This window comes from Carica papaya, chromosome 2 (genome assembly GCF_054855325.1).
Source record: "Carica papaya isolate Zhongbai chromosome 2, ASM5485532v1, whole genome shotgun sequence".
NCBI classification, from domain to species: domain Eukaryota; kingdom Viridiplantae; phylum Streptophyta; class Magnoliopsida; order Brassicales; family Caricaceae; genus Carica; species Carica papaya.
In genome coordinates, this window is record NC_142310.1 from 31,845,776 (window position 1) to 31,867,725 (window position 21,950).

General features: G+C 34.4%; 3 protein-coding genes, 1 long non-coding RNA gene and 2 other non-coding genes across 7 annotated transcripts; 4 read left to right on the forward strand and 2 right to left on the reverse strand.

Moving 5' to 3' along the window:
- The first annotated feature begins 607 nt into the window (after positions 1 to 607).
- On the forward strand, positions 608 to 5,895 carry LOC110823854 (eukaryotic translation initiation factor 2 subunit beta). The gene is made up of 10 exons (XM_022054347.2): positions 608 to 829; positions 1,230 to 1,279; positions 1,474 to 1,582; positions 1,716 to 1,771; positions 1,885 to 1,939; positions 2,013 to 2,101; positions 2,267 to 2,412; positions 2,897 to 3,039; positions 3,156 to 3,241; positions 5,635 to 5,895. The coding sequence occupies exons 2-10, from the start codon at positions 1,235 to 1,237 to the stop codon at positions 5,710 to 5,712; spliced, it is 807 nt and encodes a 268-aa protein (XP_021910039.1). The 5' UTR covers positions 608 to 829; positions 1,230 to 1,234; the 3' UTR covers positions 5,713 to 5,895.
- LOC148268968 (small nucleolar RNA SNORD34) lies at positions 3,399 to 3,479 on the forward strand. The gene has a single exon (XR_015817459.1). It is a non-coding gene; the product is annotated as a small nucleolar RNA SNORD34 (small nucleolar RNA).
- Positions 3,977 to 4,054, forward strand: LOC148268969 (small nucleolar RNA SNORD34). Its single transcript, XR_015817460.1, has one exon. It is a non-coding gene; the product is annotated as a small nucleolar RNA SNORD34 (small nucleolar RNA).
- Positions 5,896 to 6,337: 442 nt separating the features above from the next.
- LOC110823673 (uncharacterized) lies at positions 6,338 to 9,577 on the reverse strand. The gene is made up of 6 exons (XM_022054110.2): positions 9,411 to 9,577; positions 9,208 to 9,336; positions 7,203 to 7,380; positions 7,030 to 7,106; positions 6,712 to 6,940; positions 6,338 to 6,630 (listed from the first exon to the last, which is right to left on the reverse strand). The coding sequence occupies exons 2-6, from the start codon at positions 9,259 to 9,261 to the stop codon at positions 6,530 to 6,532; spliced, it is 639 nt and encodes a 212-aa protein (XP_021909802.1). The 5' UTR covers positions 9,262 to 9,336; positions 9,411 to 9,577; the 3' UTR covers positions 6,338 to 6,529.
- Positions 9,578 to 11,733: 2,156 nt separating this feature from the next.
- Positions 11,734 to 13,519, reverse strand: LOC110823794 (pFDCC methylesterase MES16-like). Of its 2 annotated transcripts, none has more exons than XM_022054271.2 (4): positions 13,228 to 13,519; positions 12,992 to 13,120; positions 12,319 to 12,432; positions 11,734 to 12,160 (listed from the first exon to the last, which is right to left on the reverse strand). In XM_022054271.2, exons 1-4 carry the CDS (start codon positions 13,462 to 13,464, stop codon positions 11,885 to 11,887), a joined length of 756 nt encoding a protein of 251 aa, XP_021909963.2. In that variant the 5' UTR covers positions 13,465 to 13,519; the 3' UTR covers positions 11,734 to 11,884. The 2 variants fall into 2 exon arrangements, with proteins under 2 accessions (XP_021909963.2, XP_021909962.2); XM_022054270.2 differs by having other exon boundaries at positions 12,289 to 12,432; positions 13,228 to 13,515.
- Positions 13,520 to 15,890: 2,371 nt separating this feature from the next.
- LOC148268970 (uncharacterized) lies at positions 15,891 to 21,397 on the forward strand. The gene is made up of 2 exons (XR_015817247.1): positions 15,891 to 16,041; positions 20,815 to 21,397. It is a non-coding gene; the product is annotated as an uncharacterized LOC148268970 (long non-coding RNA).
- Positions 21,398 to 21,950: the final 553 nt, after the last annotated feature.

Below are 21,950 nucleotides of genomic sequence, written 5' to 3' on the forward strand. Positions count from 1 at the left end.
AAAAGTTGTATGAGTTAAAATAAATTCTAAATTTTTCGAGTTTTATCTCAATTCTTCGAATAATATTTAGCTTTAGCAAATAATTTTTGTTATGCATAATTACTTTTTCCACAATTTATAAATGAATATTTTAATATTTATAAAATTTTGTGGAATTTCGAATCACTTGCACAAATATAAGCAACATTTTTTAAAAGTCATTTTCTAAACTAATTTTTTTTTATAAAAAATTTCATTGACTAAATATGATGGAATTTAAAACGCAAAATAAAATTTATTTTAAAATAAATATCTTCTATCATTACCACATTTATTTTGTAATAAATTTATTAAAAATAAATTATATTAAATTAAATTAAGAAATAGTAAATGTTTAATATTATTTTCTTAAACTTTCTCAAATTTAATGTTCTTATATATAATAAACTTTATGTTTAATTTTTAATTCATATTGATTTGAAGTCTATAGTACTACTCGTTTAAGATTCGGGCCTAAAAGCTCCATCCAGAAACTGCCATGGCCCAGGAACTTTGATACGCAAGTATTCAGCCCAGTTTAAACCCTAGGTGGCGGGGAAGAAAACGTTGTCGTATAGATCCTCTGGGCGAGTGACTCCTTTCTTGCTAATCGATCTTTCAACTGTTCATTTCTCCTAAACCCTGAGCCCGTTAGCTAGCCCTTTCTCGTCGCCACTGAAACTCGCTCTATCCACTCTTTCCGCCGTCGAAGCCCAAACGCCTGACCAAGCGCACCGCTCTTTCTCAAACTTACCGACGCCCGCCGCGTTGCTCTGCCTTCAGCCTTGGACGTCTGAGCTCGCCCACAAAGGTTTCTCACTACCGTATACCTCAGTGGAATTGTATATGCATTCGATTTGTGGATTATGTTCTTTACATGCTTGATTACTAGAATTATAGAATACTGCCTCTGATTTTCTACCTTGTTTCTCGATTCTTTCACGATACACAGGATTGAATAAATGATGATTCTCTGGTTCTTGTGATATCTTTTCCATTCTCATTTTTCATTAACTTGATCCGGTCAGTGTTCTTGAAAAATTTTGGCATGTTAGTATTGCCTCGATGGTGTTTTATAAACCTTTGAGAGGCATGATGCTGTTCTGTGATAACAAAAAGATTAGAGTCAACGTGCACAACGGAAATGAGCTTAATTTTTTAAATGAGTTTTTGTTATTATTGAGATTTGCGGTGTCTTTTTATATATGTAGGAGTCATGGCGGACGAGGCTACCATGGACTCGAGGGAGGAGGTGTCAGAAGTATGTTTTATATGTTATTTTATTTCCTTTTGGTCATGTTAACTTCCAACGGGGATTCTTGAGGTTTTGTTAATTTCAATCAGTATTTTAGAATTCATGTTTCATGTTATTAACTGTTCAAGAATAATTATTGAAAGTGATACTATTTTGTTTTGATGTTTTCTTGAATTTCCTGACAAGTATCTTCAATCCAGCTTGCACCTTTTGATCCTGCCAAAAAGAAGAAAAAGAAGAAGGTTGTAATACAGGATCCTGCAGATGATTCTGTGGAAAAGCTGGCTGAGAAAACTGAAACTTTGTCAGGTGAGTAGATTAATTCATGCTTATCTATTCCTGTGGCCTTCCATGTTGCTTTGACAGTTCCAGATAGTCAGGAACTCCTTTTTTTAGAGTTGTTGTTTTTCAGTATTTCTTTTTTTTTTTTCTTTATATACAGTCTCTGAGGGACTTGAAAGTACCTTCGTTGGTTTGAAAAAGAAGAAGAAGAAACCTGTAAGCTTCCCAAATTAAGACAGAGGAATAGTTTTTCAATTAGTACTTCATGTGGAAAACATTTGTATTTTCCTAAGGAATTAACATTGAGGATTCTTGGTTTGTTATTGTAGGTAGAAACTAACTTGTTGAACGAGGAGAGTCTGGATGCAGGAGAAGACGGGGATGGTAAGAAGAATTGTTCTTAAGATTGACAATTAAATTATTCAGAAGTTTCATTATAATTGATAGCATCGTGCAGAGCATGTTGCTGAGGATGAAGAAGGTGGAGTTTCCCCACAACAGCAATACCCTTGGGATGGGAGTGACCGTGATTATGAGTATGAGGAGGTATTTATATTCTTTTCCTTTCATTTCTTTCTGAATTGCAATTGCGATATTTTCCTGATTTCCTTATGTTTGAAGCTGTTGTATTCTCTTGTTTTCTCTACTTTAATGTTAAATATTTCTTCTCTAACAATTCTGTGTACTACTTATATGATATGGCTCCTGCAGCTTCTGGGTAGGGTCTTTAATATTCTCCGGGAGAATAACCCAGAGCTTGCAGGCGATAGGCGTAGAACTGTTATGAGGCCTCCCCAGGTCCTACGTGAGGGCACAAAGAAGACTGTTTTCGTGAACTTCATGGACCTGTGCAAGACGTATGTTTAAATTATTTTCATAAATATTATATTGCTTATCTGTTTCTCAATACTAAATAACTTTTTGCAAATCATGGTAAACAGGAGATATTAATCCTGGATTTTGCTTTTGCTTGTGAATCCTTTGCTTATCAAAGCAGTATGATTTTTTTTTTATTACTACCTTTTCCTAGACTTTACTAGCTCATCTCAAAGGTCTTTTGGTTTGACCGCTGACACCCATATGAGAACATACATTGCCGTATTTTTGCATAGATTACCAAAGGCTAGTAATACGATAGTTTTTTTGGTTCTTATTTACAAACTGGTGACAGTAACTTCAATAAAGTTTTCGCCATAATTGAGTTTATTGATCATAGTGCCACTGGTCTGTTACTTCGGATTATTATCTGGTGCTATATATTTTGGCTAATTTGTTAACTAATTTTTTGATGGGAAACTTTAATTCCTCCCTTACATTTTCCTTAATTTGGTAATTTTGTAGGATGCATCGGCAACCAGACCATGTCATGGCTTTCTTGCTTGCTGAGCTGGGTACAAGTGGATCACTTGACGGGCAGCAAAGATTGGTTGTCAAAGGGAGATTTGCTCCCAAAAATTTTGAAGGAATCCTACGGCGATATGTCAGTAAGTATTGAGCTTTTAGGGCCATTTTAATGTCGTTTGTCACTGTATAACTGAATCTCAGAACTGTGTTTTTCTATCGCTTATTAATATTATTTTTTGTCACATTATGTTTGCAGATGAGTATGTTATCTGCCTTGGGTGTAAAAGTCCAGACACAATTCTCTCGAAAGAGAATCGACTTTTCTTTCTCAGATGTGAGAAGGTAGCGGTCTATATGCTTCTTGCTATCCAGATACGACAGCTGTTATATTTGCATTAAATTTTCTGAAAGCATAAAAGATAATCATAGAATTTCATGTCATTAAGATATGAGAGGGTCCTTGGCTATCTGATTTTCTCTCTCTAAAATCTTTTTCTGAGGCGGCCTATGATGACATGACAATTGCCTACATTGTCAGAATGTCTTGAAAATGACAGAGAAGTATTGTTCTGAGGCCTTCTGAAAGGATGCCTTGCGTTTCTATTGTCACTTAAGTTTCCTGCATCTTTATATTCTGGTGTTTATATCAGACTGCTGTAGTATTTGATCACTTGGTTTTAGTCACTTGTTTGAGACTGTTTTGACAATGAGGTAATCTAAAATTTTGGAAGGTTCAACTAACATATGGATTTAGATCAGTAAAGGAAAGGAAAAGGAAAGGAAAGGAAAGCCAGGAAAAGGGACATCTTTGTTCCTTAGATAAGATATTATAAAAAAAGAGGAAAGGGAAAGGGCCTGTGTAAAAATAAATTTTCCTATTTCCCCAAATTGGGTTGAAAGAGAAGGGAGTGAAAGGAACTAAATAAATAATTTCTCAGATTTGAGAAGGTAACAATCTTTTGCCTCTCACTATTCAGATTTATTCTGAAAGCATAAGGGCAATGTTAAGATATTGGTATCATCAATATGAGATGGAGTCCTTGGTAGTTTCTTCTTTTAATTAGAATCTTTTAACGTGGAGGCCTATGATGACTTGAGAAATGCCTACATTGTCAGAATGTCTTAACAATGACGAAGTGCTGTTCTGAGGCCTCTAGGAAGGATGCCTTGTGCTGCTATATTCCCTTTCGTTTCCTTCATGCTGATTGGATATTGTGGTCTTAAATCAGAATCTTACATTATTCATTATGGTTTTTGTTTTAGCAACGGGTTAGGACGAATTTTTGAAAGGTTTATTCTGTGGATTGGGACTGGAGAGAACTAAAGGAGAATGAAAAGAAAGCTGGGGAAACAGACAATCCTTTTCCTTATTTGGGTAAAAAATAAAAAAAGGGAAATAAAGACAGCTGAACATCAAGGGTTCGCTTACAAATCATCCTTTCCCATTCCCCCTGATTGGGGAAATTTATATGCCTCTCACTGTTCAGATATGACTGTTGTTATACTTGTATATGATATTCAGATAGCACTAAGTGTTCTCTGTCATTGTTATAAGAGAGGGTTTTTAATAATTTAATTTTTTTTCCAAAAATTGTCTTCTAAGGACGTCTGTGATGACATGACAACTGCCTACATTGTCAGAATGTCTTGATAATGATAGAGAAAGTGTTATTCTGAGATCTCCTGGAAGATACCTTCTGTTCTTACTCTCGCTGAAGTTCCTAATTGTGGTGTTTATTTTAATCAGACTGCTATTATTGTTATGACTTAATCTCAACTTATATGATTTTAAAAAACAGTGATTTATTACTGAATTATGGAAGGTATACAAGCGGCATAACTTAGAAAAGTAAAAAGAAAGGAGGGGCAAAATGATTTAGTAATTATCATAAATTGTTATTTTATGTTCAAATGTTTACTTATTTTTTGAGGATACAACTGAAACTACCTGGCAGTGTATCCTTTCTTTATATAGCTAAACTAAATAAAGTATTCTAGCAATTCTATTTGTTATTTTTCTCTTGTAGTGATGCAAACAAGAAAAACATGTTCCTTGCCCTTTTCGATTGGTAATTTTTATCTGAGCAGTGTTAGATATTTAGGTTTACTGATTATTGTTGGTCAAAGGCCTATGATGTTGAAGAATTGCCTATATTGTCAGATTGTCATCTGACAGATATGTTGACGGCCTACTCATGCTCATAATAGGAAGACATTTTGGATTCAAAAGTTTTTATGAATGCTACTATCTTGTTTACTTGAAATTGGACAATTTGTATTTGTTTGCACCAGCAAGGGGACAACCAGGGAGGGGCAAGGGTGCGGGGTGGAGAGAATGGTTAGCAATATAGTTGTACATGGTTAGAGTCGTGCAATGAATGTGGCATTTGTGCTCTTATGGTCATGTATTTTTTTTTTCTTTCCCATGTTTCTTAGTAGACAGAAATCGTATGTAGCTTTTGGGGGTGTTCTGTTATGGTGGGCTTATAGTGATGTTTTCTTTCCAAGTCCAACAGAAAGACAGCTTTCGAGTCTGATAAAAATTGTTTGTAACAACATTTGCTATGCAACTATTATACTGATGTTTTTCTTCCTCAGGGTTATATTTGTGTGTATTGATTCATAATTATGGTCGTTCAATTGGTGGGATGTATTCCAGTTGTGTGCTTGGATCTAATTTTATTTATTATCTGGTTCTATTTTGTGAGCTAATTGATTGTATGACATTCTTGCAGTGCGGTTCTGGACGATCGGTTGCTCCGATCAAAGCTGGTTTTGTTGCCCGTGTTGGTCGTAGGAATGCAGGGACATGAGAGAGTTATTTCAATATGCAGCCTTCTGAAACCTATGAGCTTACGGATGTATTAATGATCCACAGTTTCCTCTTTTCTTTTCTTTTTTCTTTTTTGGAGAGAACAGTTTACGTTGTATTGGCTTGAAGTTTAATAATTGCAATATATGTAGCTGGGTAGTACTATGGAGTTGCTTGTTTGGAATTGATGCCCTTGTCTTTTCTTTTTTGTTTGTTTGTTTTGTTTTCTTTTTATTCCACGGCAAGAGTTTGGTTCAGCTTATTTGATTTCTTGAATGATATGAATCATATGCGAAAATCCTCATTGACTTCTGTTAAAGTAGCATGTGTATTATGACTGTCAATGCTGATTAATATATGCTATATATATATATATATAAAACCAGCTTTTAACATTTCCTGGGAAGTTGTCCGCTGCGATATATAAAAAAGGGCTATGCCATTGAATTTAAAATGTTTGGATCTGATTTGCAATGTGCGATACAGGTTTCATGCCTCTCAAGGATTGCGCCTTGGCCATTTTATTGTTTTATGGATTAAAAGTAAATAAACGTTATACTTATCAGGGTAATTTGAGGCTTTGGCATAAATTTTTGTTTAAGATTATACGTACTTTCATCAGCAATAACTATTGACTGATAGTTATCATCGCAGATAAAATTTTTTGAGTGTCATATTATTATTAGAAAAATAGAATAAGTAATTCACAGTGTAGACGTATGTTGCAGTCTCTTTATTTCTCACAGGATAAACACACATGATATATGTTTATATATATATATATATATATATGTAACTTTTTCATTGAAGCAAATCTGTCAGACTTGCAACGCAAACAGCAAGAGCAGCGATGCTATGAAAGACAATACGAAAGACGTATAAACCTTTCCCGCACCACTGTAACCCACCGTACTGATACCTGCAATTCGATCACCATGATGTTAAAACCTGTAACATGAAAATACTCAACACTGCAAATACTAAAACATCATTAATCAACCTGCTTTAGAGTTTGGTGAGCAGCCGGCGTCGATGGCATCGAAAAGAACATCAACGGTGGCGCGGTTGCCGAACCAGAAATCTCGTTTGACATCATGAATACATTTAAGCACATCCCTGGTATGCTCTGCGCATCCTCCTCCACAAAAATCCGCCGCTTCTGATGTGTTCACGTCGATTAACCCGCTCAGTGTCAGTGCATATCCTTCTTTCGTACAATGCCTAGATACCTACAGACGCAGACACGGAAAATTTACCGACCAAACAAAAATCTCATATCTAATTATATATTTGACAGGAGGTGCAAATAATTATATACGTTTAAAATGCATTCATAGGCACTTCTCCATCCCCAAACTGGACCCAAGTTGGGATTTATCCTGGGCTCTGTCTTATCTGAAAAACACAAAACATCCATACAAGCATTAACATCAATCTTCATTTTGCTATTATGTATTCAAGAGCAAGATGGGTATAAAAAAAGTTAATTACTTTCAGCGTTGGCACAGCCAATAGTAAAAATGGCCAAGGCCAGACAAAGAAAATAAACTCCGGTACAGAAACTCTTGTAGCTTTCCATCTCAAAGGAGATTCTCAGATATATTTCCACCGCAGCAAATTTATCGGTGAGAGAAAAGATTGCGTCTATGCATTCGGGTACATGTATAGGCTGAGAACAAGGGTACTAATATATTACTTATATACATACAAGAGCATGTACGTAGGAGCAAAAATGATAGGTTGCTGTCGTGTTGGTTTTTAGCATAAGTTGAAAGAAACGAGGAAATGTTATTTTTGCATCCGAGTATATGCTCAAGGTATATAAGAGGGAATCGTGAAAAAACCTAGGAAGAGAGACATAAAAAGTTAATCCAGTTGAGAAACCAAGACAAAAATTTGGACTGCTTACATAAGTAGTGGATTATTTTTAGACATTAATAGAATAGTACAGAATTATATTATACAATTTTTTTTTTAAATATACACATTAATAATAATACAAATTCATAATAGTACCCTACATGATATACTCAGACAGTTAAAAAGTAATTATATTAATTTGATAGAAGCGATAGCCTCGAGCATATAATTAAATAGAGCTTCGGGTGCGGAGAAAAAAGGAGAGTGATCGCTATCCAAAGTGAACACCAGAGAAGGAGGCCATTTTCTTATTATCTCATCTTGCTTGCTCGGATCAAACATTCGATCTTGCAATGTCTTCATGAACACACGAGGCACACGGTCTGCCTCTTCTGATTCAGCCAAGTCTCTTAAATATGCCCTTATTGTTGCTGGTCGTAGCAGCATTGAGGCTAATGTTGAGTCCTATAAATTAATTTATTACTAATTAATTACCTACTAATGATGCAGATTACTTAATTAATTGATTCACTAATCATTGTATGCTCTCCTCTAGAGGGCTCAAATTATAGTAATATTCCCGTTGATATTCTTTCTTCATGATGAGCCCGGTTGGGGGGTTGGTCTTCACCTAATGCATATATATAGTCAAACACTTCCATTGATGGCCCCAACCTTCTTCCTGCATTTTCCTCCTTTCTACTGTACCGTAAATTAGCCTATATACATATACAACATACAATCACACAATATAAGTGAATTCGTACATATATATATATATATTTTCTTTAACTTGTAGTGATAATTACCTGTTAACTCTTTGTCCATTAAATTATAAAAAATAATATTCTTTTCATATGCAATCTCCTTGTCAACAAATATTATCCCAATAAAATTAGATCAATCCCATAAAAATTTGCATCTTAATATTGCAAGTAAAAATTATATATTTAAGCAACACCTTATTTACATGTTTGTTATGTAATTTTTTCTTTTCTACGATGGTTTCCACTGTTAGTGTGTGAGAGATAAAAATTACGTTTGGTACCAAGAAATAATATTTATATATTTTGTATTAGGTTATAAATATATATTATGTAAATTAGATCATGCACCTTTTTTGTTTTGAATAATCTATGTATGATTAATATTTAAATGGCGATAAGAAAATAGAGTTAATTGTACTATGATATATTAAGATGCATATAAAAAATGTATGTATGTCTATAATGATTATAAGAATAAAAATAATTTATTGGTATTAATTATTATATCAACTACAGAAACAGCATCACGTGGCCATTGAGAAATTCCGAAATGCATGAACAGTTTGGACATTAGGTTTGACTTTTCCGGCTTCTTTTTTCAGCCTATAAGATGATATGCATTATGATATATATCCATATATAAGATAAGATAGACTCCCCGTGCACAGTACCTCCATATATATATACATATATATATATATATTTGAACTAGTAATGATTAATTTCACTGCTCCTCATATATAACTTTATATCCGATCTAGTAAAACTAACTTCAACCAAGTAAATAGGTTAATCTCCCTCAATGCATCTTCACATTGATGTAATAATTAATGTAAAAATTAAGAAGGATTAATTCGTTATTAACTCACAGATTGATCGATGGATCCAGGTTTTTCCATTCCAGCGGCAACGTAGATTGCCATGGAAATCTGGTTAGTGAAGTTGCAAAGAGCATATATCAAGGACGAACCTGATACGCTGTGTGCTACCACTATCACCTGCAAAACAATAAATGAATATATATATGTATATGTATGTACTGAGTGTTTATAGTGTATATGTATATATATACGTAGGTGAACTTTTCGCCGGGCAGCAAAGTAGAGAAGAGATCGAAGAGAGGGCGGTTGTGTTGTTGGAAAGTGAGAACAGTGTTGGGATCGGTAAAATCGATTCCGGCACCGGCGAGATCCAGGCAGGTGACGTTGTAGCCGGCGGTCTCCAGAAGAGATATGATCTTTTACCAGCACCAGGCGCCATGGCATGCACCATGGACGAACACAAGATGCACCTTGGATTTTCCTTTTCCTCACTCATAATCACTCAATATTTTCTGCCTGTGACATAAATCTAAAGCAAAGACCGGTTTATGAAGATTATACCTTTGATGGCAACTGATGAGCTAAAAAATGTGAAATAGCTAGATACAATAATTAAATGCAGCAACTGTTTCACTTGCAATTAGTCAAAACTCATCAAGAACACTTGAAAAATCAAATATGTTCCTCAATTACATACATATTTTCTATATTTATTTTTTAAAACTTATACTTATTTCGTTTACAAATAGTTGAAAATGAAGAGAATAATGATTTAAAAAAAAATTAAATGCAATTTTTAGATTTTTAAAAAAATTATTTTATTTTTGTCTCAATTAATTCAAAACATATAAACACATCTCTTATGAATGCACATATAATTTAAAAAATACAAATTAAAAAATATTTTCATGTACTGAATAAATCCTTAACTCTCTCCTCGCTCATTTCAAGTGTTATTATTTTCCATCTCAATATTGAGGATTTGTTTATACTCAAACTGTATTTAACTTTATTAGTATTTGACCCAAAGTCTCATTTACTTCTTTTCGTCATTCTTTGCCACTCATGATCCATGTTAGTAAGCTTTTCGTAACAAGGACTTTATGAAAGCATAGAGAAGGATGGTAGATAAAGGTAGCTATCCGGTGGGAGTAGAGGAGTAGAGGTATATTTTTTGAATAATTTTTTTTTAACAATATTAATCATAACAGTAAAATCATGCAGATGTAGTAATACTAACAAAGTGTACAAAATATAAATGCGTTAAAATATTATATAAGATAGGACAGTGAAGTACATGATAAACAAAGAGTGAAAATTAAAAAATAAAAAATAATTATAATTATAATTTTAAGACAATAAGTGTAGAGACAAAATAAATAACAGAGAGTGCAAAAGTAAGACTTAAAAGTTAAACTAAGCTGTCATAGAGATTAAAAGAAGAGATGAGGAAGTGTTAGATGTCAAAAGGTGGAAAGACAATTCATTGGTGATTATCCTTTTTTATTTACAAGTTATGGAGAGAGTTATCGTCAAGCAATAGAGGATATCATAAGGTGTTACTATGTTGAATTACTTTTTTTTTTTTGAGCTAATGATGCATATATTAATCAAATATGTGATATATAAAATCAGTAATAACACCATACATATAATCTTCAAATTATGCATAAAAAAATATAATCTAATTCAAAAATACAATTTCTTATAAAGAAAATGATAAATAAATTATTAAGTTAAATAGTAATTAATTTACTGAGTTAGAGTTAAATGTAGAATTTAAATGAGATTTTAAATCAAACATTAAATTTAGATAAAAACGAAAGATGTTTATTTTTTTTAATCTTTGGTAAAACTTATATATATTTTAATTTCTAATAACAAAATAGACGAAAAATTGTTTGAAAAAGTACTATGCTGTTAGAAAACAAAAGTCAAATAAAACAATGAAAAATTATTTTTTTTTAATTTAATATTAAATTTAGATGTATTTTAGATTCTCTATTTCTTATGCTTTGCGAATAATATATCATGATAAATGTACGCACCACATCATACTCATCATCATATAGGCAATATTAAGTAGTAACAAAGAAAAGAATAACCATAATATAAATAAATAAATGAGTAAGCATGTTAATCACAATTAACTAAGTTATATTACGGGATGAGTTAACACCCGCTTAATTTATTAATCTTCTCGAACTTAGAATCTCTAAAACGTGATTAATATTTTTCACTTTTGAGTAAGTTGAGCCTTGCATCACCCAATTGTGACAAACATCATCTCTTATAATTCTCCTTTGTGAGGCGAGAGAATTGGAAGAAGGAAACTGTATTGTTAAATTTTCACTCTTCTCTCAACATAATAAATATATATAACGATTGTTGGAGGAGGCATTTATATAATAATTATTATTACTAAGTTGAGTTTATAGAAGCTGTAGCTTGGACGAGGAAAGTAGAGACATGCACTGTAACTATTATGTTATTATGGTAATAAATGATTAACTAGATATAACCTCATAATTAAATATAGTCATATGTTCATCGTTGTTACCAAAGAAAATAAAATAAAAAAAAGAAAACAACATACAATTGTCATACAATTTTTCTTACATATGAACTTGTACAATGGAATATGCGCAAAATAATAATAATATAATTTCTTATAACATACATAATATAGTCATTCAGTCAAGATATAGTCTTTATATAATTTTAATTAAGCTGATTTGAGAGAAGCAATAACCTGTAGCAGAAAATTAAATAGAGCTTCGGGTGCAGAGAAAAAAGGAGAGTGATCGCTGTCCAAAGTGAAGACCAGAGAAGGAGGCCACTTTCTTATCATCTCATCTTGCTTGCTCGGATCAATGATTCGGTCCTGCAGTGTCTTTATGAACACACGAGGCACAAGCTCTGCCTCTTTCGATTCACCCAAATCTCTTAAAGATGCTCTTGCTGGTGTTGGTCGTAGCAGCATGGAGGCTAATGTTGAGTCCTATAAATTAATTTATTCACTAAATTAATTACCTACTAATAATACAAACAACTTAATTAATTAACTAATCATTAGTTATATATTTAATTTTGTGAAATGTATGAATGGCAGTGCAATTGCATGCTCACCTCTAAAGGGCTCAAGTTGTAGTAATATACCCTTTGATATTCTTTTTTCATGATGATACTGGTTGGGGGTTGGTCTTCACCTAATGCATATGTGCAGTCGAACACCTCCGTTAGTGGCGGCAACCTTCTATACCATAAATTAACCTATATATATGTATATATATATATAATAACAACCACACAATATAAGTAAACTCATATTTATATATAGATTCTTTTAAAAGAAAATTATAGTAATAATTACCTGCTTAACTTTTGTTCATTAAATCATAAAACATATTTTTCTTTTCAAAATCCGAAATGCAATAATAGCATTTAATTATCATTAAATTATAAGTACATTAATAAGAGCATCAAGTATCCATTGAGAAATCCGAAATGCAAGAACGATAAGGAGATAAGGTTTTATTTTGACGGCTTTCGTTTTTCAGCCTTTAACATGCTATCTATATGATATATCTGTCTATAAGATAAGGTAGATCCCCCAACCCAGTCCCTCCACACACACACACACACACATATATATATATATATATATTTGAACTAGTAATGATTAATTTCACTGCTCCTCATATATAACTTATATCCCGATCTAGTAAAATTAACTTCAACTAAGTAAATAGGTTAATCTCCCTCACTGCATCTTCACATGATGTAATAATTAATGTAAAGATTAAGAAGGATTAATTCATTATTAACTTACAGAGTGATCGATGGATCCAGGTTTTTCCATTCCAGCGGCAACGTAGATTGCCATGGAAATCTGGTTAGTGAAGTTGCAAAGAGCATATGTCAAGGACGAACCTGCTGCACTGTGTGCTACCACTATCACCTGTAAAACAATAAACCAGGGCGTAGATGAGGAGATATATATATATATATATATATATATATACATCGAGTGTGCATAGTGTATGACTATATATACACGTAGGTGACCTTTTCGCCGGGCGGCAAAGTAGAGAAGAAATCGAATAGAGGGCGGTTGTGTTGTTCGAAGGTGAGAACAGTATTGGGATCAGTAAGGTCGATTCCGGCACCGGCGAGGTCCAGGCAGATCACACTGTAGCCGGCGGTCTCCAGAAAAGATCTGATCTTGTACCAGCACCACGCCCCATGTGATGCACCATGAACGAACACAAGATGCGCCTTTGGATTTGCCTTTTCCTCACTCATAGTCGCTCAATATTTCCTTCTTCACCTCCCTCCCCCTCCCTCCCCCCCCCCCCCCCCCCCGCCGGTTCCCTGCCTTATATATATGCCTAAAGCAAAGACCGGTTTGTAAATAATATGTAGGTAGCTTCCACGTGCTTTTATGAATACACATACGGCTTAAAAATAAAAATTAAAAAATATTTGCATGTACTGAATAGATTCTTAACTCTCCTCTCGCTCATTTCAAGTGCTTTTATGTCTTCCGCCTCATTATTGAACTCTACATTCAAATTGCATTCAATTTGATTAGTGTTTGACCCAAAGTTTCATTTGTTTCTTTTCCTCATTCTTTCCCACTCTAATATTCCATGTTATGAAGGGGAGATAGATTCACTTAGAAAGCTTTTTGCAACAAGGATTTTAGGAAAGTGTAGATAAAGGTAGCCATCTGCCGGCAGCAGAGGAGTAGATGTATTCTTTTTGTTTACTCTTCTTTAATGGTATTTAATCCAAACACTTATAATTATAATTATAATTATAATTTTAAGACAACGAGATTGGAGACAAAGTGGCTAACAACGACTGCAAGAGCAAGAGTTAAGGTTAAACATGGAGATTATAAGAAGAGATGATGAAGTGCTTGATGTCAAAAGGTAGAAAAACAATTTATCGGTAATTATCTTTTCAGATTTATAAGTTATGGAGAGAGTTATAATCAAAATTAAGAACGCATATAGTGATCAAATAAATGATACATAAATATTAGTTATAACAAAATACATATAATCTCTAAATGAAACACATGAAAATATGATTCGACTCTAATAAAAAGATAAACATATAAATCATTCAGGTAAAGCAATAATTAGTTTATTGAGTTAGAGTTGAAGCCAAAATTTAAATGAGACTTACATTAATTTAAATACCAAACAAAAAATAACTACTTTGTGTTTGTTAAAACGTATATATACTTTAATTTCTAATAACAAAATAGATGAAAAATCTGGCCAAAAAGGCACTAAACTTCTAGAAAACAAAAGTCAAATAAAACACTATGTTTTTTTAGTTTATTTTAAATTTTCATCCCCTATGCTTTACAAATAACATAATAATTAATTATAAATGTATGTAACACATCATACGCGTCATCATAAAGATAATACTATATAGTAATAAAAGAAGAGAAAGAAAAAAAAATAAAAAAAAACACAAAAAAATTATAATGACAAATTAAAAAATAATATAAATAAATAATTAAATATCACAATTAACTAAATTACATCAAAGAATGTGTGTCTAATATCTTTCCAACTCTTCAATCATTTCGGATTTAAAATTTTTAAAACACGATCAATCAATTTTAATTTTTATAGTGTCTGATCCCATTTCTAATAAAATTTATAATAATTTTAAAAAATATTCAAATTTATCTTTACCAAAAGTTGAGCCTCACATTACTCAATTGTAGCAAACACCATCTTTCATAATCCTCCTTTATGAGACTGAGTGAATTGGAAGAAAGAAACTACATTGTTGGTCATCTTTTAATTGTCCACACTCTTCTTTCAACTTTAAAGAATTTTACTTTGATAATGCTTTGTTCTTTATTGGAGAAAAGAAAATTATAAAGAGAGAATTTTTTCTTTGCTTGCTTTCAAATGCCCAGTAGAGAAGGAGGTATTTATAGGTACAACAATCAAACCAAGAGATACATCTTAAATATTCTTAATAGTGAGATAATACCCAAAAGATATTTTTAAATTAATTACTAGACTCAATACTTTATTGCTTAGAAATTCTAATAAGCATATGAATTGTGAGATTTATTTAATAATTTCAATAATCTATATGTAATCTAAGACTCATATAATAATTTCAAATTATTATTTCTACAAACATAATGCATATATATATATATATATATGTATAATATACCATTGTTGGAGGAAGCATTCACATTGTAACTATTATTAAGTTGAGTTTAAAGAAGCAGCAGCTTGGAGCAGGAAAGCAAAGAGAGCAGATGGGGTGGAGAAAAATGGGGATTGATGGCTGTCTAAATCAAATACCAGAGCAGGAGGCCATTTACTTATCATTTCTTGTTGCTTGCTCGGCTCAACCGCTCGATCCTGCAATGTCTTTATATACACACGCGGCACACCTTCCGCCTCTGGTGTTTCTGGCAGCGGAGCTCCTCGCAGTGCACTTGCTGGTGCTGGTCGTACCAACATTAAGGCTAATGTCCAATCCTATATCTTATACATATACATGATGATTTAATTAATTTTATTTTATTTTATTTTATTACTTTAGGGTTTAGGGTTGTTGATACCTCAACTGGGCTCAAATTATAGAAGAATTGTCGTTGACATTCCTTTTTGATGATGACACCTGTTGGAGGTTGATCTTAGCTCAAACCGAATGTGTAATCGAAAAAAATCCACGAGCGATTTTTCTCTTCCTGAATTTTCCCCCTTTAGCATATGCAATATATTACACTATCAATACTGTATGTAGCGAATGACTTAACTATTAACATACAGAGGAGCGATCGATTTGATAAACCTGAACTAGTAGATCCAGGTTTTTCCATAAAATGTTAAAATTAATGACTTTTTTATCTGTTCAGTTTAAATTCAAAAGGAAGGAAATCTATCGAGAAGATGTATCACAGTAGGATACGTAAACTTCACGAGACGTGTATGCATGTTTTTCGGATGATTTGACTTGATCACTTGTAATCGATATCTCTATATATATGCTGAAATAAAAAGATCAATTATCTTCTTCTCTAAAAAAAAACAGAAAGTGAAACTCCTCTTATAAAACAGCAAAACAGAGGCAGTTGCAGGTTTTTGCTCTGTTTTGCTGCCCTCTCTCTCTCCTCAACTCTCTCTCTAAGTTTGTTCTGTAGAGCCTATTTCAAAGCTCTTCGTTTTTCGACTAACAACTGGTATCAGAGCCTGGTTCTCCCCCGTATCAGGTGAATCAAAAAAAATTTTCTCAAACCCGATGGCAACCTCAGGAACTACCCCTGCTCTGCAGTTCAACGGAGAAAATTACCATATGTGGGCAATAAAGATGAGAGCTCACCTCAAAGCTCTGGGTTTATGGGACGTTATTATAGACGATAGCGAACCAACTCCACTACAAGAAACTGCTACCTTGAACCAGATTAAAAGACATGAGGAAGAGAAGACCAAGAAACCAAAAGCACTTGCTTGTCTCTTCTCAGCGGTTTCGGACAGGGTTTTCTCTAGGATTATGAACTATGAATCACCTAAGGAAGCGTGGGAGAAACTGAAGGAAGAGTTTGATGGAGGAGACAGAAGCAAGAAGATCAAGCTACTGAGGTTAAAAAGTGAATTTACATTACTCAGAATGCAGGAAAATGAGTCAGTTAGGGACTATGCCTCCAAACTCTCGGATATTGTGAATAAAATGAGATTGTTGGGGGAGGATTTTCCTGAATCAAGGGTGGTAGAACAAATTCTTATAAGCTTACCACTAAAATTTGAGTCTAAAATCTCAGCTTTGGAGGAACTTGCAGATATTGATAAGATTTCTTCAGCTGAACTAATCAATAAGCTGCAAACACAGGAGCAACGTGTCAACATGCATGCTCGTGTACCTATTGAAGGAGCCTTATTCTCATCTCAAGTCAAAGCTACCCCTTCAAATCAGTATCAAGGGAGAAGGAATGGAGGAAATCAAACTGGAAACCAAAGTTTCAGAAAACAGAAGAAGTATCCTCCTTGCAGCATTTGCTCCCTCACAAATCATTTTGAGAATGAATGCTGGTATAAGGGAAAGAAAGCTATCCAATGCAACTTCTGCAAAAGACTGGGCCATAAGGAGAAGTTCTGTCGGCAAAAACAAAAGCTGGAAGCGGCACAATCTAAGCAGGAGTTGCAACATATAAATATCACTGAGATATCCAGTGAGCAAAGTAATACAATTCTTGTTACTTCAAGTGAATTGACAGTGGAAGACGACAGCCTCTGGGTTGTTGATAGTGGTTGCACTTCTCACATGTGCAAGAATGAAGCCATGTTTGTGTCACTTGACAAATCAGCAACAGGCCAAGTAAGACTTGGAAATGGCATGCTGGAAACCATCAAGGGCAAAGGCAACATTGCCATTGAAACCAAGGAAGGTAAAAAATTTATCACTGATGTAAATTTTGTTCCTACCCTCTCACAGAATCTACTCAGTGTTAATCAGATGACTGATCAAGGCTACTCGGTTGGATTCAAGGATAACTGCCGCAGGATATATGATCCTGAGGATCGCTTGATTGCCTTCATCCAAAAGAAGAATCAAGTCTACTCCTTGAAACTCAGAGAAGTAGTTGAAAGAGCCAGTGTTGCCTCTGTAACTGAAGGCGAGATTTGGCACAGGCGCCTTGGGCATTTTCATGCGGCTGGGCTACAACAACTGCAGAAGGAAAGTCTAACCAAGGACTTCCCAAATTTTGCTGTCACTGAGATAGTATGTGGAGCATGTCAGATGGGGAAATTGGCAAGAAATTCATTTCCTCTGCAAGCAGATTGGAGAGCAAAAGAGAAGCTGACACTTATCCATTCTGACATTTGTGGTCCAATGACAGAAAACTCTATGAGTGGTTGCAAGTATTTTGGCTTGTTCATAGATAATTTTTCAAGGATGATTTGGGTTTGTTTCTTGCAGAATAAAGCTCAAATTTTTTGTGAATTCAAGAGGTTCAAAGTTATAGCAGAGAAAGAAAGTGGCAGCGTACTGAGGTGTCTAAGGACAGATAATGGGCTTGAATTCAATTCCAGCAAATTCAATGATTTCTGTTCTGAGAATGGGATCAAAAGGCAGCTCACGGCACCATATTCTCCTAAGCAAAATGGTGTCTCTAAGAGGAAGAACAGAACCATTCTGGAAATGGCAAGAAGCATGCTTGCTGACAAACACCTGCCTAAAGCCTTGTGGGCTGAGGCAGTGAACACTGCTGTGTTCCTGCTTAACATGCTGCCTACAAAGGCTGTAAAACAGATGACACCGGTGGAGGCTTGGAGTGGCATCAAACCATCAACTAAGTATCTAAAGGTGCTTGGATCAGTGTGCTACTGCCATGTCTCGGATGACAAGAGATCCAAGCTAGATATGAAGGCTGAGTTGGGAATATTTTTGGGATACAGTACTGAAGCAAAAGCATACAGAATTCTAAACCTGAGAACCAACAAGCTTATGATTCGAAGAAATGTAACGGTGGATGAACACATCTACTAAAATTGGGAGAAGCAGAAAGTCGAACGAGACTGTGTCACATTTGAAGAAGGAAAGAAATCAGTGACAGTATCAATCTCAACTCAGAAAGATAAAGATGATAAATATGGTAAAAATGATGACGATGATGAAGAAGATAAAGAAGATGAAGAATCTGAAGCAGAAGAGAGAATAAAATTGAAAAGTCTGGCTGACACCTATGAAAGGTGCAGTTTTGCCTCAAAAGAACCTTCATCTGTTGAGGAAGCACTTCAACAGCAAGAGTGGAGACTTGCTATGTAAGAGGAAATCAGAATGATTGACAAAAACAATACTTGGTCTTTGGTAAAATTAAGTACAAATAAAAAATCGATTGGAGTAAAGTGGGTGTTCAAAGTGAAACTCAATCCGGACGGGACAACAAACAAGCACAAGGCACGACTTGTGGCAAAGGGATATTCCCAGCTTCCAGGAATCGACTACACAGAAACCTTTGCTCCTGTGGCCAGATATGAAACAATTAGACTCATTCTGGCCATGGCAGCTCAGTTTGGTTGGAGTGTGATGCACTTGGATGTGAAATCGACCTTCTTGAATGGCAAACTGAATGAAGAAATTTATGTTGAGCAGCCACCGGGGTTTATTCAACTTGGAAAGGAGAGTCACGTCTATCTTCTTCACAAGGCCCTATACGGCCTCAAACAGGCTCCACGAGCTTGGTATGATAAGTTAAATACATACTTACTTCACTGTGGGTTTGAGAGAAGTATGACAGAAAATACACTGTATGTGAATAAAGATGAAGACCAACTTATCACTGCAGTATATGTTGATGATATACTGGTGACAGGCAGCAACAAAAGGAAAATGATAGAGTTCAAGCAGAAATTGGAAAATGAATTTGAGATGTCTGATCTTGGAGAAGCTACCTACTTCCTGGGAATGGAGATTCATCAAAATAACTTGGGTATTTTTCTTTCACAAGGCAAGTATGCCAAAGGAATTCTAAATAAATTCAATATGAATCACTATAAATCAGTATCTACACCACTGGTGTCCAATATGAAATTGTCAAAGGATGAGAAAGGTAGCCAAGTTGAAGAAGGGAGTTACAGAAGTCTAATTGGGAGCCTTCTGTATCTCACAGCTACCAGACCAGATATTTTGTTTGCAGTAAGTTTACTTTCAAGGTTCATGGCTTCACCGAGGGAATCACACTTACAAGCTGCCAAACATGTGCTGAGGTATTTGAAAGGAACCTGGAATTTTGGTGTTCAATTCAAAGCAAGACCAGAAGGTGGATTAGTCGGCTACAGTGACAGTGATTGGGCAGGAAGCGTAGAAGATGCACGTAGCACAACTGGGTACTTGTTCAAAATAGGCTCCGGTGTTTTTTCATGGGCATCTAAAAAACAGGATACTGTGGCTCAATCCACAGCTGAGGCTGAGTATGTAGCCGCAGCTACAACAACTAACCAAGCAATTTGGTTGAGGAAGGTGTTCAACGATCTAAAGCTGGAAGAATAATCACCTACAGTGTTGTATGTTGACAACAAGTCTGCAATTGCCATTGCGAAAAATCCTGTAATGCACGGGAAAACTAAACACATCAACGTTAAGTATCATGCTATACGTGAGGTTGAGAGGAATCAAGAAATCAAGCTGATACATTGCTCCACTGATGATCAGCTTGCGGACATTCTAACCAAGGTCCTGTCTAAAGCTAAATTTGAGGATTTGCGATAAAAAATAGGGGTTGGTGGAAAAAGTCATTAAGAGGGAGTGTTAAAATTAATGACTTTTTTATCTGTTCAGTTTAAATTCAAAAGGAAGGAAATCTATCGAGAAGATATATCACAGTAGGATACGTAAACTTCACGAGACGTGTATGCATGTTTTTCGGATGATTTGACTTGATCACTTGTAATCGATATCTCTATATATATGCTGAAATAAAAAGATCAATTATCTTCTTCTCTCAAAAAAATAGAAAGTGAAACTCCTCTTAGAAAACAGCAAAACAGAGTCAGTTGCAGGTTTTTGCTCTGTTTTGCTGCCCTCTCTCTCTCCTCAACTCTCTCTCTAAGTTTGTTCTGCAGAGCCTACTTCAAAGCTCTTCGTTTTTCGACTAACAAGCGGCAACGTAGATTGCCATGGAAATTTGATTAGTGAAGTTGCAGAGAGCATATGTCAATGCGAAACCTGCTGCGCTGTGACCTACCAGTATCACCTGCAAAAAAATTCACATGAAACGATCATGAAGTTACAAAATTAGAAAGAGAAGATATCAAGGATACTGACCTTGTGGCCGGAGGGCAAATTAGAGAGGAAGTGGAAAAGAGGACGGTTGTAGTGTTGGAAGGTGAGAGCAGTGTTAGGGTCTGTATGATCAATGCACGCGCCGGTGAGGTCGAGGCAGGTGAGGTCGTAATCGGCGGCTTCTAGGAGAGACCTGATCTTGTACCAGGCACCATGCGCCATGGGACGCGCCGTGTACTAACGCGAAATGCGCCTTTGCTGTAATCCCACTCATCGTCTGCCTTACCCGCCCTGCTTTCCCCCAAATTGCTTCACGTTTAATCTCCGCATTTCCGTTAATGAAAGTACACGTGTCGTTTTCTCGTTTCTCTACCAATAATTTTGTCTCATCCGACGATTTTAATCGGGCTGAATTCGGAGTTTATTTACTTAATAAAATCTTTGATAATAATTAAAATAATTATCATAGTTAATAATCTTTTCTTAATTACAATCTTATATATTAATAGGATTGCAATTTATTCTGGGTTTTTGTTTTATTTTTCTTAAATATATATATATATATCTCTGGGTCAGTAAATAAATTGCACAAATTTTTTTTATCATTGATTTATCTGCAAAATTTAATTTAATATGATGTTATTAATTAAATTCTTAAAAGATCAAGTCAATTAAATTATGATTAAATAACATTATAAAATAAAATAAAATAATTCTTCCATAATTAATGTATGCATGTACGAGTGTGAATTGGCATATCTCGGTATTTTTATATTAACAAGGATATGTAAGAATTAAGAAAATTAATTAAAGTTGACGAGAAAAATTAAAAAAATATATAAAAAATGCCGCGTCAAATAAATAAAAGAAGAGAAGACAGATGGCAGAATAATAGCTGTTATTAAGGTGTGAACTGAGTCACCAACGCTGGTTAATAATTAAACATACATTATTAACTAATTAAAATTTGAGTGATTGACATTTTTATTAGATATATAATTAACAATACATAA

Excerpts from the sequence above, each read along its gene's own strand:
- LOC110823854 (XM_022054347.2), top strand. The coding sequence starts at position 1,235 with ATGGCGGACGAGGCTACCATGGACTCGAGGGAGGAGGTGTCAGAA. Across the intron at positions 2,102-2,266 it reads GTGATTATGAGTATGAGGAG|CTTCTGGGTAGGGTCTTTAA; the intron begins GTATTTATATTC and ends TGGCTCCTGCAG. Across the intron at positions 3,040-3,155 it reads AATCCTACGGCGATATGTCA|ATGAGTATGTTATCTGCCTT; the intron begins GTAAGTATTGAG and ends TTATGTTTGCAG.
- LOC110823673 (XM_022054110.2), bottom strand. The coding sequence starts at position 9,261 with ATGGCAATCTACGTTGCCGCTGGAATGGAAAAACCTGGATCCATCGAT. Across the intron at positions 7,381-9,207 it reads CTGGATCCATCGATCAATCT|CCTATACATGTACCCGAATG; the intron begins GTGAGTTAATAA and ends CCTTGTTCTCAG. Across the intron at positions 7,107-7,202 it reads TGGCTGTGCCAACGCTGAAA|ATAAGACAGAGCCCAGGATA; the intron begins GTAATTAACTTT and ends TGTGTTTTTCAG.
- LOC110823794 (XM_022054270.2), bottom strand. The coding sequence starts at position 13,464 with ATGAGTGAGGAAAAGGCAAATCCAAAGGCGCATCTTGTGTTCGTTCAT. Across the intron at positions 13,121-13,227 it reads CTTTGCCGCCCGGCGAAAAG|GTGATAGTGGTAGCACACAG; the intron begins GTCACCTACGTG and ends ATTGTTTTACAG. Across the intron at positions 12,433-12,991 it reads CTGGATCCATCGATCACTCT|GTTAATTTATGGTATAGAAG; the intron begins GTAAGTTAATAA and ends ACATATATATAG.